General features: G+C 39.5%; 1 protein-coding gene across 1 annotated transcript; it reads right to left on the bottom strand.

The window, feature by feature from the left end:
• Positions 1 to 441: 441 nt before the first annotated feature.
• On the bottom strand, positions 442 to 9,699 carry rabggta (Rab geranylgeranyltransferase subunit alpha). The gene is made up of 17 exons (XM_005923283.3): positions 9,563 to 9,699; positions 9,200 to 9,236; positions 8,944 to 9,054; positions 8,146 to 8,270; positions 7,855 to 8,042; positions 7,449 to 7,706; positions 7,231 to 7,314; positions 7,052 to 7,134; positions 5,537 to 5,632; positions 3,901 to 4,006; positions 3,762 to 3,813; positions 3,589 to 3,677; positions 2,486 to 2,574; positions 2,268 to 2,384; positions 2,059 to 2,172; positions 1,820 to 1,907; positions 442 to 1,153 (listed from the first exon to the last, which is right to left on the bottom strand). Exons 2-17 carry the CDS (start codon positions 9,200 to 9,202, stop codon positions 1,005 to 1,007), a joined length of 1,752 nt encoding a protein of 583 aa, XP_005923345.1. The 5' UTR covers positions 9,203 to 9,236; positions 9,563 to 9,699; the 3' UTR covers positions 442 to 1,004.
• Between the last annotated feature and the right edge of the window lie 4,057 nt (positions 9,700 to 13,756).

A 13,756-nucleotide genomic window follows, 5' to 3' on the forward strand; every position in this document is an offset into this window, starting at 1 on the left:
CTGTGTCAGGTCTTTGCTGGATTTTTGGATATTTCTTAAGGACATGACTTTCATATACTCTTCACTGTAGATGTTTTTTAAGCTTCCCACTTCTTCATTCTTTACAAAAAATCTTTAGGGATACCCTACACACCATCCTGATATATATGAAACAAGCTTTCAGTTAATAATGTTTTTGAAATCACCTTGGTGGAGCAAAAATGTTGTTGTATACCTGCCAAACTGCATTATCGAACTACTGTTCAAGACCAAGAAAGTCTGGCTGGTACTTTACATTGTAGTTGAGCTCCACCACATCCTCACCAGTATTACAGAAATGAGACAGTTAAGATCAAAATGTGAGTTAACCATTATGAACCTTTACTTTTGTTAAATAAAATTTCCCTGCTCCACATTTTAAGGCATGCATTTTTCTTTCAGTGGAAAAAAGTCACAAGAGGCTTACTGGAAGGCAGTGACACAATGTGTGCTGTTTATTACTGGATCTGTGACTTACTGTGCAACAGTATAATGTCATAAATCAAATGCATTAACCGACCTTAAAAAAAATCTGTAGAGAGTGATGCAATACTCTGATCACCCAGTATAACGTTTTCTTTAAAGTCAGCCATTAAGCTTTTGGAAGCAATAAGCCATCATCGCTGCCAATCCATAATTAGTTTACTTCATTATTAATGTTTCTGCATGCACTGGTCTGTTGCATTAAAGACATTTGTACACACACAAACAAAGAAATGCAACATTGGTTATTACGCACTCACTCATACACACACACACACAGAAATGTTGACTTTTTGCTGAAGATGCTAGAGAGGGTTCTGACATTTGCTCCGAAGTATGAGGCTTTCAGACCAACAGGGTTCACTGTGACTGACATTTTTCCAAAACAGGTGGAACAGACACAGTCACAAGATGACACCCACTCACCACCAAAAACAGCTCAGAACGTGAAGGACAACTGAACGACAGAACAAAGATGGCAGTGATTCCTGCCCTGCGTTGGATCAGAGCAGGAGGTCTGTGACTGAGGGCAGCAGTTCGGCTAACTCCGACTCGACATTGGCCGTTTGAGTGACGGGGTTTCCACGGAGGTCAAGGCGTTTCAGCTTGGGGCAGGATGCCAACGTCTGAAGATCTGCCAATGTAGAGATTTCTGCATGTTTGAGTTAATGAAAATCCCTTGCAGTGTGCTGTGGTAACATCAGTAACAATGAATAACATGAGCTCTGATGCACATATTCCAAGCACAGGTGTAAAAAGTAAGATCTAAATGACAAATATGACACTGAGATATAAATTCATTTTTCTAAAAATAGCAACTGTGATTGCCAGAGGGAAAAAAGAAAAACAGTAACTATCCTCATCATAACCTGCAAATCACATTAATTCCTCCCAAGTGTAGCAGGGGAAGTGAAGCATGAAGAGGAGGGAGTCTGTGGTGATGATGTGTTGTTAAATGTTTCTTCGCTTCTTAATGATGCTGTTTGTTCGGTGAAATTGCGGTGCTGTTTTTATTTACCCGATCGATTCAGACGTAGGTAAAATAAATTATTCATGTATTGAGCTGAAGAGTCTTGTTAAAAGTGCAATTTTCTAAATGCTGTAAACACAATCTTAGTGCGTAGCGTGTCTTTTACATCAGCTGTTCGCACTCTTTACAGGATTGTTTTGAAGCACTGAGCCACTCAGAACTGATTAACACATTTCTTGAGTCACTAGTTCCCTGTGAAAAGACAAACAGACAATATAAACTGATCCCTATGACACTAATTCTGAAGGATGAATGGGGATCCAGAACACACTACTAACTTAAGGATACTGTTGTTTTTCAAGAGGACTTCCTCCAGTTTGGGAAGATGATAAACTCCCTCCAGGTTTTCTATGGCGTTGTTATCAGCCTCCAAGACCTGCAAATATGAAGAAGTCATTGAATTGCAGGAGAAGAATTTCATCAATATCTGTCTTTCCTTTTCTAATCTATTGGTGCAGACACAAAAGAGGAAAAGAATCACTGTCCATGCAGGAGAGCAAATTGGATTTCAATTGCAGCTTCATCACCTCGAGACACTGCAACATGGCAAACTGAGGAGGCAGCCGCTGCAGGTGATTAGAGGACAGATTGATATGGGTAACCAACAACAGCTGGTCCAGGTGGCATAAAGTGGTCAGGTTCTGTTACAAAGAAAAAAAGAAATCAAATTTAAGCACCTCCCTAATCAGCAAAAAAGGTTTCAGGGAAATCTGATGTCTTGTTATTCTGACCCAACCTTGTCAGAAATGCTGAAGACGCGCACTTCAGCATACTCCATTTTCAGGATGGTGTTTTCAATCATAAACTTGCTGCACAGGTCACTGTAATATGCAGAGCGCATGGAATCCACTTCCTAGTGAATAAAGCCATTTAATTAGTGATTGCTGACTGCACTGTAGACAAATGCATTTATTGCCAGTCCCATATACTGTACTGTATGTGGTTTATACTCACTTTGAGTGTTCTAAAATGAGCAAGCATCTCCTGTTCGTATCCCAGAGGGTCTAGTGCCCTCATCAGGAGAATAATGGTCAGTAAGCACCCTGCCGAGGCAAAGCTAGCAGTCAGTGGTTGTATAAGACCTTTATCACCAGCAACATCAAACTTCAATACTCAACCTAATCTTGTAATGGGAACAAGCACACCATCTCACCAATACGTTCCTTAACTCCCATCATCAAAGCTGCCTTTCATGAAAATGTCAACTACACACCTGCAAAGTTTCGCAACCACATTGCACACAGTTATAATGCTAATGTATTATGTAATTATGTTTATAGGCCAGAGATTCTTAAAGATTCTCCATTTCAGAAGCTGAAAAAATACTCACACCCCACAATTTTTTATCAATCAATGACAACACAAATGGATAAAAATTGACTTTAGTGACGTAAAGGTCAACCAGATAGCATCAGCAAACATTTGCTTGTGTGTTTTTCCTGCAAATCATATTTATTCTAGTTAGTTTCACTCCATAGTTTTCCCCAGGGTCAGCCCAAGTAGTGTCTCTATACCCTACCAGTGGGCTCCACTTCTTTTAGAGAACAATTACTCAAGAGATTAGTACTTAAAAACAACAACAAAGCCATATTCTTAATTATGCAGGAATCAGATTCACATTTAGCATTATTGTTCTGCTCTGATCTGTCATTCTGCACGCATACATGAAAAGCCTGAGGCAGGGGATCGCTTCTGCAAGCACAAGGACATAAAGGCTGCATAAGTAGGGCACAGCGTGAAAAAGAGGGGTGAATGCAGGTCGCAAAGCAGCTTGAAGAACAAGCAGCAAGGGTAGGCAGGCTAAAACACCTAAAATAGCACACTTTATGTGATATTTCTCAGCTGGTCTCAGCTGATATGGGCTCCTGTTTTAGATCACCTGTTATCAGCTGATTGTGGGCTGAGCTCAACTTTGTGGCCTGTCTGAATCGAGGCTTTGCTGAGTTTTACAAAATTCATACACATGCACACATTGTAAAAAAAGAGCCACAGATCTGGTTCTGTGCGAAGCTGGTGATTTCCTGTAAACCCTGTAACATACAAGAAAAAGCACTTACATTTATTGAGTGGCTCCAATTCTTGTAGCTGCTTGACCGACTGTAGCTCCGACTGTAGCACAGAAGTCTTTTCTACTGAAAGTTCGCTCCTGCAAAAAAAGACCATATCTAGTTCCTAATCCCTAAAGAAGGCAAACTACAAAATGTTTCAGTTGTTCCAAAAACAAAAGTACCTGAAAAGTTCCTGATCTGTGGCAGAGTCCCTACACCAACTCTCAGTTCGACCTATGAAAGTTAAATGTTCACAGTGTCATGAAAGTCATCATCCTGCCTTTGAAAGAACACAACATGATAAATATGTATATGTGTCACCTGTGTAGAGAGCACAGTCCCTATGAGTGTGTTTTTCAGTCCAGTGCACAGTCAGGTTGCGTTCATTGGTGATGTCGCTAATCGTTCCAGGAGGCAGATTGCATATCTAAGCCTTTGCTAAGGAGAGAAAACCTCCAAACATGAATTATGTATTCCAAAAGTGAAACGGAAGTATTTGATTTGAACATAAATTAGTCACTTTAAAGCAAACCCACCCAGGCCCACAGTGTGAGTGTGCATACTAAGTCCATGGCTGATTTCCAGGGCCAATACGGCAACCTGGTAGAGCTGGGCATTATGACTAAAATATTAAATCTCCAAACTTTATTGAGGCTTTAATAAGTTCATTTAGATTTACAAAGAGCACTGAGCACTTTGTTTCAGACAAAACATTTTAGAATATACCAAAGAGAGAAGCAGCCTAAGGTAAAGAAGACTCCTGTTTCTGAGCGAATGACTGCATCTGGTTTAAAAAATAAAATATTCACGTGGAACTGTGAATGAATATGGATGTGAATGACAGATATCGAGGACATTTTACTAATTACTGAGCTTGCATATCAATGAGGGTCATTTCCATGACTACTGTGCAAATGCCATCACCCTATGAAGACAGTGTTAAGTGTGCCCACTTACACATTGCTTACGATCAATGTGTTACATACTGCACACTTAGAAGAAAATCCTGATTATTACTCCAAAGTTTTTCTCCTTATATGCCACTCCCATTGCTTTTAACTGCTTACCGGGAAACATGTATCAATTTGTATGGTACTGGTATTTGCTTTTTCCCTACTCTTCACCCAAATGTAAAGGTAACTCTACAGTCACACAAGGAAAACCAGTAGTTTGAGACTGAGACAAGACAGAGGTGGTCTGTGACTGCTTGTTGTCAGCTGCCATCTTCAAAAAATATATATAAGTGATAAAGTGGTAATAAGATGGAATGAGTCTGCTAACAGTTTGTGATTGAATTGGTTCACATTGGCAATTACAATGTGACCTGTTGTGGTACTAAAACTATAAATAAGGTTGCCTCACATCAAGCAAACCTGTGCAAGGTTAAAGCTGCTTGACATTTAACCTCTAGGCAACCAGTTGGTATTGAATAAATCCCAGGCAACCACCAATTTTTTCCAGTCGCCAGGAGGTTGCCATCCTAGTTTTACTCTAGTGCCACTGAACCATAAAGCAATGAAGTTGTTCTACATACTAATACAGCTGGAGTTTTAACCATTTTTCCATCTTGTTAGCTTGGCCTCTGAGGTCAGAAACAAAACTAATCTTAGAGATACTCTTTCCAAAAGTATTAACTTCAGCTATCAACTTTAATAGTCAGTCTAAACATGATGTCATGTATTACTAAACTCTGACAAGCACTCTGACAAGGAACTCCCTTCACTAGTGTGCTAAAGCCAACATAACATTCCACTGCAGTGCACTGATCAAAGTTTCATGATGAAACCTTTTCTCTTGATGCACATACCACAGAGTCTTAGCAGCATGAGGTACGTGCAGAATGATAAGAGCAGAATGCTAAACCAGTATGCTGTTCAATCAGCAGCACACCAGGAAAAGTATTCTTATTCTCTGCAGGGGTAACCTGTCAGTTTTAAGTCACAATGGAAAAGGATACCCAGACAGGGCTCTGTTTAAAGCGCGGATGGACACTCCTCCACTCCACTCTCTGGGGCTGACCGTCAAGGATGAGGAACAAGCCGACTGACTGCGCCTGAAAGGACAAAAGCAGGGAGAACGTTCACCAAGAATAGACAGGGTACCATATGAAGGCAACTTTGTTTAAAAAAACAACAACAAAAAACTGGTCAGACACATCTTACCAGTCTTCACTTTTCCAAAACTGTCACAGTCTCCATGACAGCAGAGGAAAACTCTTTTCTTGCTCACACACAAACTCCACTTTGCACATGATTATATGCACATCATGAATACCTAAATCTACACTCTCCAGTCACTTCATCAGGTACACCTGCTTAGTTGCTTTTTTAGCTAACATCTAATCAGCCAATCACAAGGCAGCAATTCAGTGCATGTAGACATGGTCAAGACCATAAGTTAAAATTGAAACGTGTTTTTAAGTGACACCTATTTGAGTACCAAAGTTGTAGGTGCAAGACGGCCTGGTGTAAGTCTTTCAAAAAGAAATGGTCCACTGGGATTTTCCTGCACAGCCATCTCTAGAGTTCGTAGTGAATGGTCTCAAAAATAGAAAATTCAGACAGCTTCAAGTTAATTTGCAAAGACTCACCAAAGTTAGACAAGTGGCAAATAAAAAACATGCCTGGTCTAATGAGTCTTGATATATGCTACAATATTCAGATGATAGGTTCAAATTTGGCATAAACAACATGAAATCACAAATCCATTCTGCCTTGTACCAACAGTGCAGGTTGGTAATGGTGATGTAATGGTTTGGGGGACATTTCCTTGGCACACCTTGGATCCCTTAGTGGAAAGGAACATTGTTAAACACCTGAGTTCATCCCATCATGTCCACAGTGTACCCATCTTGTGATGGTTGCTTGCACCAACATAACGCACCGTATCATAAAGTTGAAATCATCTCAAACTGTTTTCCTGAAGATGACAGGAGGCTCGCTGTACTGAAATGGCCTCCACAGTCACATCTCAGACCAAAACAACTTTTGAGACGTGAAGGAACGGGAGATTCATATGACTGACGAGTGGCCAGAAAATCTGCAGCAACTCTATAGACCTCTTTAAACCTAAATCTTTGAGAAAGTGCTTCCAGCACCTTTTTGAATGTGTCATAAAGGCTTAAGAGAATTCTGGAGGAAAAAGTACCAACAAGGTGTAGCTAAAGAAGTAGATGGTGAGTGCATATTCATACCCTTACATATCACAAATCTACAACATCTAACTAACTAAAAAAATTTTTAAAAAAAGAGTATATAATTTTCTAAAAGGACAAATTAAAGTACTTATGTGAAAAAAATGTATCTGCAAGTCTACTTTAGAATATTGTCACATTTAATTTCTTTAGGACAATGAACCCTAAAATGCCAGGGTATTTATTTAGGTCACCTTATTAAAAAAATAAAATAAAGAACAGCTCATCCTGAATTCCATTACAGCATTTTCTAAGTGAAGAAAAAGTGGAGATACTGACATTCACAGGCCTGGAGAAGGCCACAGCCACTCTCTCCTCATCCCGATTCACATACACACAGCTTATCATCTCTTCACGCTCCGCTGTTAAAAAGACAAAGAACTTGTGTTTTACAAAGCACAGCAAAGCTGAAATGTGTTCTCGTTCATACTTACAGACACTACGACCAATAGACATACCTCTGCCTAACAGCCAGCGATAGTAAAACCACGCGCTCTGGTCATTAGGGTCAGTGAAGAAAGCATTCTGTACAAGCTCATATTCTGAAAGTAGTTAATACAATTTCACTGTAATAGAATATACAATCTGACTTCATTTGCAAAATAACACCTTTTACTTAAGGATAATAAAGACTTACACTGCCCCCTATCAGTTGCTATTGGGAACTGCAGTTTACCTTTTAGTAGTTGCTCTTCACAGACCCGATGGGAATGGGTTTGAGGAGAAGGTGGGGGGGAGGACTGGGGAGGCTCACGGCATGGTGAAGGGGGCTCTGGAGACTCTGGGTGAAGCAGAGGCAGAAGGGTGCTACGGTAGTGCCAGCTGGAGTAGTTGGAAAAGTTGGAGCCAATAAGACGATCAGTAAATGCCAATTCCTGATCTACAGGCACGCCAGACATCTTTACAACCATTCGGCGGTAATCCCAGCAATGGACTGGGCAAGACAGAAACACAGAACATGCCAGAACATGAGTAAAAATAATGTAGTGAAGGACAAGGTTTAGATCGATTACTTTTAAAAAAAAATGCATTATTACACATCTTTAACATTCAGCTCCTTTTTATTTTTTTCTCCCACTCACAGTTGCGGTCATCAAGGCTCAAGCAGCGATCACACAGAGTCAGCTCCCTGGCCCAGTCCGGTCGAGGCAAACGGGCGGAGACCCAACCTCGGTGGTGCCAGCTGCCATAAGATTTTGGGTTCACTTTCAGGCAAGACTCAGTAAACGACAGCTCAGCCTCGTAAATCTTCTGCACTTCATCTTTGTCTCTGCAGAGGATATTGGGAAACAAAATCGTCATTCTCCTGTGACACCGCAAATGACTTACCATTCAGTAAAAAAGGATTCAACTATGAATCTGTGAGTACTAACTTCACAGTCTCCAGGTGCATTAGGATTTCTCTTCTGTAGTTCCACAGGGTTGCAAAGTCAGGATTGGATGATAGGAGCTGCTGGGTGAGCTGAAGAGCCTCATCATCCCAGATACCCTCATTTCTCTGTCAAACAGGAGAAAGTGAGGAGGGTGAGGAAAATACATGGAGTGAAAAGCAGGCGGAGAAAAACACAACACATTTTTATCTGTTAAAGACACACGCCTGAGCCACAAAAACATTTTACATATGAATATCACATTAAGTTTAAATCCTGTCCATTAGTTAACTATTTACAACTGTTAAAAGATGACTACATTAGAAGACAGATGAAAATTTAGAAAGGGATAAAAGGGGGCTGATATCCAAATGTGAACAAAATTGAATTGGTTTTTTCCTTGTTCTGACCAACCACCTATGGAAGGTATGGAACTCACATTTCTGTCAATGTATAGAAGTAACTTCACATTTAGTTCATAAGATATAAATAAAGAGAAGCAGAATTTTAACAAAATCTTTCGATTTTTTCCCCCAATTTTTGTACATGATTTAAAAAAATTGCTGTTCTTTACAGAAAATTCTCCTTTTTAAAAGACCCACTGTAAAAAAAAAAGGTGAAAAACCTTTCTGTCATTTAATTGTTTAGTTATTACTTAATGTTGGTGTAATCAAGTGGAGTACATTGGAGTCTTTGCTGGACTGATTCTGGCCCCCAGGTCTTATGTTTGACACCCCTACACTAACCCAAAGACATGCTGCAGTATTGCTATTAAAACATAAGGGAGATTTAATATTCCACCTTAGAAAAACAGGCATCACGTGCTGCTACGTATATCTTGAGCTTCTTCTCCCTCTCCTTTCTTTTCTCCTCCTCCTGCTGGGCTGTAGTTTTAATCTTCACTCTGCCATGCTGTCAAAAGCAAAAAGAGAAGGATATACCAGCAGAGTACAGTTTATTCTGCTGGCTAAATGTGTAAATAATTGACCTACTGTAATTCCACATGCACTGGAAATGCCTAGATTTGAACAAGTATAGTAAATGGTTCATCTCTTACCATCGTTGCTGTTAGTGAAGGAGGCTTCTTTAAGAATCTGTTTATGAGGGATGACAGTCATGTTTAGGCCAGAGTAATGTTCACATGACATACAGAAGCAAAGTGCTGACAGACTGACACAGAAGTTTTAACAAGTTACCGTAAAGAGCTCTCAGTATTCAGGTATACAGTGCTCAGTAATGCCAAAACACTGAATACAAGTATCACTGAATGTAAACTTAGCATGCTAATTAGCTCCGTTGTGGGCTGGGCTCATTCAGTTCAATGAAACGAGCACAGATTAAGCACAACCGGCGGCATACAACACTTCTTCATTAACGCTGTACACTGAACGCAGCACAACCTATCCCATTAAATACATACCTGGTTTTTCACTGACGCTGATTGTGTGTTTTAGAATGCAGTTTGATTTGTCATGTCACCATCAGGAGTGCTAACGACTACAATTTTTTTCACTTCCGTCTCATGACATCTACGTCACTGAGAGGCTCTCGCACAGCCGCCGCGCTTTCGTTGTCCTCTAGTGGCGAAAACGGCTCACAGCTGCGGAGTTACAGGGGCCACATAAGGTGGTGACACTTAAGAAGGTGACACTAGTCTCTAAGCGACTGGATGAGGCGTAAAGTCAAATAAGACAGAGGATCGGTGTAGTTCAGTTCAATTCAGGTTTATTCACAGCAAAAGTCGACTCAAGGCGCTTTACTGTGAGGTAAAAACCTACAGTTTGGGAGAAAACCCCAACAATCGAGCGACTCCCGTGAGCAAGCACTTTGCGACGGTGGGAAGGGAAACCCCCTTTGTAACTGGGAGAAACCACCGGCAGAACCATCCCCTTCAACTGGTTGGTGGTGAAGGGAAAGAGAAAGGAAAATGAGAAGAAGCGATCTTAAAGAGACTGGACAAAACACACTATGAGAGAGAGAATTTTAATGACACTCAGCAGTGACTCTACCATCCAAATGTCACAGCAGAAATTGAGATTCATCAGACTAGGCAATATTTTTTCAGTGTTGGTAAAGCGATGTGAATCGGTTTAAATGTTCTTAGTGGTCCGCTTTAGCATAGTTCAAGATTTTACAGTTTGTACTTACAGAGATGCTTTTCTTCATACATTGGTTGTAATGGGTGGTTATTTATTCATTACTGCTCCCCTCTTATTAGTTTAAAGGTTTCTCTCTTTTTTGAAGATTCTCTGTAACCATAGAAATGGTTGTGAAGGAAGATTCAGTAGATCAGCAGTTTCTGAAATACTTTGACCAGCCTGCCTGTCACCAACAACTATATTACATTCAAAGTCACTACAGTCAGTTTTGTCTCCATTCTGATGCTTGGTTTGAACTTCAGCAGGTCATCAGGTCTACATGTCTAAATACACTTGAGTTGCTGCTGTGATTGGCTGATATTTGCATTAACGAGCAGTTGAAGAGGTTAATGTAATAAAGTGGCCAGTGAGCGAGGACTGTCTTCCTCACTATTTAAAAGTAACTCAAAAAGACCTCTTAAAAATGTCTCAATATCATATCAAACTCACTCTCAATAGTGGGCGAGCACATGGTGTGGCAGCATCAGAGTGTCTGAGTGGGTGAATGCAAAACATACTAAAAAGCACTTTGTAGAATGTAGCTAAGGTTGAAAGGTTCGTCATGAGTGCAGAGCATTTTATTTGAGGACTAGAAAATTTACATTTTTTAAACTTACCAGAAAATGTCTCTTGATACTGGCTTGCAGAGAGGCTCTTCAGATAGAAAGGTCAATGCAATACCGCTTGCATTATTTATAAGAAACCAACCCTGAATATGACCTTTTTAAAATGTAATGCCAGAAACAAGCTCTATATACTCAAAGTGTCTCTTTAAAGTTGTTCCAAATTGTCCATGGCCTGCACTATAAAGAAAACTATGCATGTATTGATTTTTAAGGGAAAAAATTACTGACATCTTAAGATAGTTTCAGGGCCACAGACTTGATGTGTCCTTTTAAGTTAGGACATTCTTCAGAGAGATAGCAACTTGAATGGAAAATTGATTTGTTATCATAAGGAGAGACTCAGACAGCTTCTCATGTCACACTTAACTGTCAAGATAGTTTTTTGTGAAATGTGGTGAATTAAAGGATCAGAATACTTTTTTTTATTCCTAGAGGAGATCATGTAAAATTGTGTTTTTTAATTATCATTTTGTAAGAAGTATAAAAAGAAATCCATCATAACAAACTGATGGACATAACAACGATCTGTATGGTTTTACAGTTTTTCTCAGTCGCTTTGGTGCATTTCTCACAACAGAATTAAACATTGCACAACAGTTAGTTCAACCACCACAACATGTAGTCGTTTTGGCACAACCCTGTGGCGGTTTCACGTTCACTGCGTCCAAAGGCAAATGCCTTTGGACATGAAGCAGTTGAGTGAGTACAAATATCTAAAGAATGGTCACGTTTGACTTCCTATTCATCACTATCTCCTTTCTTTCATCATGAATGTCACAATTATTCATACTTGTACCGGCTGAATAGTCATTGTCCTTACAACTAATAGTCTTCATTGCATTGCTTGTGTCAGTGCACTCAAAATTGCTGAACAGCTTGTCAAACGATTCATACACCCATTTTGAAAACCCTATTTTGGAGGAGTTCCCATGAAAATCTCCATAAACTACATGTCTCAGGTGAACCTTATCTCACACTAATGAAAATTGGTGTGTGTCACTCCTACTTGCAACCAATGAAAAGCCTCTCCTACCCAGTCACAGGTGAACCGCGGCACAGCATCCCCCACTCCACAAGTACATATATACTGTAATGTAAACCAACAGACAGGAGCGTCTAGATATCAATGATTGATATGCAGCAGTGTCTGTTTTTCAGTTTGTTTTTTTTGAGTCGTAACTACTGCAGTGAGGTTTACTGTCTAAGTGAGTTTGTTTGCTGTAAAATGTTGGATTTACTGTATTTCCCCAGTTTGCACAATGCTGTGAACAGTTTAAATTAAATATTATCAAGAGTGCATATGGAGTGTCTTGATTGTCCTTTACAATTTATGGTTTTCAACATGCCATGCATGCGGTCCGGACTTGACATGTCATTGGGAAGCACCTACAAAGACATCCGTCACAATGAGAACATGTTCAGACCATGTGATTTCGTGACCAAAGGTGCTGGACTACTGACTTGTAATTGTGACAGCCCTGACACTTTGTTTGGTATCAGTACTTGCTTTTGATGAATGTATTGTCTGTTTTGCTCAAGGGATTTGTTGTTGATGCATTGACAACTTATTTTGGACACCTGACTTTTCTTTTTGATGGAGTGACTCACTTTTGCAAGTTATCCACCATGTTTTGCAGTTTGCACTAATTGTTTTGAGAAGTGCCTTAGTAGTGGTGGAGAGTTCAATTCTGTTGTGAGAAATGCACCAAAGCGACTGAGAAAAACTGTAAACACAAAAAATAGAAAAAGGAAAATCATAACTTTGTACAACTTTGTACTTTGTTTTTATTTTCATTGTGGGAAATCCCAGCATGCATGGAAGTGAAGTGACGATTTTTATCTTTCCTTTTATAAAGATAAGGGAAGAAAATACACCGATAGATAGATAGATAGATAGATAGATAGATAGATAGATAGATAGATAGATAGATAGATATTAATCTCAGCTTCTGCTAAATCGAGTGAGAAACTTTCCACATTGTTGTACCTTCTCCTGAAATTACTTTTTCTAGCAAAAAAATAAAAATCCCATAACATGCTAAAATTATCATAAATATAAAAGTATTGAGAATTGGCACAGTTTTTCAGCTAATAATAATTAATGAAGACAATTATATTATTTACCTTAACAAGGAATACAGAATCATAAGATTTATTGGAGTCATTTTTAAAATATAAATACTTTCTAAAACAGCTACTCTTTAAAATCACTATTAAACTGAATCATGACATCTAACACAACGCATGGAGTTAATAAATAAATAAAAATGAAACATATGCTTGACAAGACAAACGGTATACCTCTCTCTAAATGTTTATTAATGCTACTGAGCGATCGTAGGTCAAGAGTTGGCAGTTCGTCTTGTAATCGGAAGGTTGCTGATTCGAGCCCCGGCTCGGACAGTCTCGGTCATTGTGTCCTTGGGCAAGACACTTCACCCATTGCCTACTGGTGGTGGTCAGAGTCCGGCTGCCTCGCCTCTGTCAGTGCGCCCCAGGGCAGCTGTGACTGTAGCTTGCCATCACCAATGGGTGGATGACTGAACATGTAAAGCGCTATACAAATACAGGCCATTTACTACTGCTGAATATGATAAGGTAAAAAGCTTTTAACATACATCTCAGATAAACTACTGTTTGTGAGGATTAATAGTATCTTTTGTACCATCTTCACAATGTGACTCCTTGGGAAAAAGAAACAAGAAATTATATAGTGTTTACATGAAGGTCCTTTTATTTATCAGATGTAATACCTGAAATGATTTATTTAACTGAATTGAAATGATTAGGCTCTGATTACCCTGAGTTCTACAATACTCCTACAAAGGGAACTGGCCATCATTAAAGGTG

The sequence above is a fragment of the Haplochromis burtoni genome, unplaced genomic scaffold (assembly GCF_018398535.1).
Source record: "Haplochromis burtoni strain Fernald_Lab_line unplaced genomic scaffold, NCSU_Asbu1 Contig_65, whole genome shotgun sequence".
Taxonomy (NCBI): Eukaryota; Metazoa; Chordata; class Actinopteri; order Cichliformes; family Cichlidae; genus Haplochromis; species Haplochromis burtoni.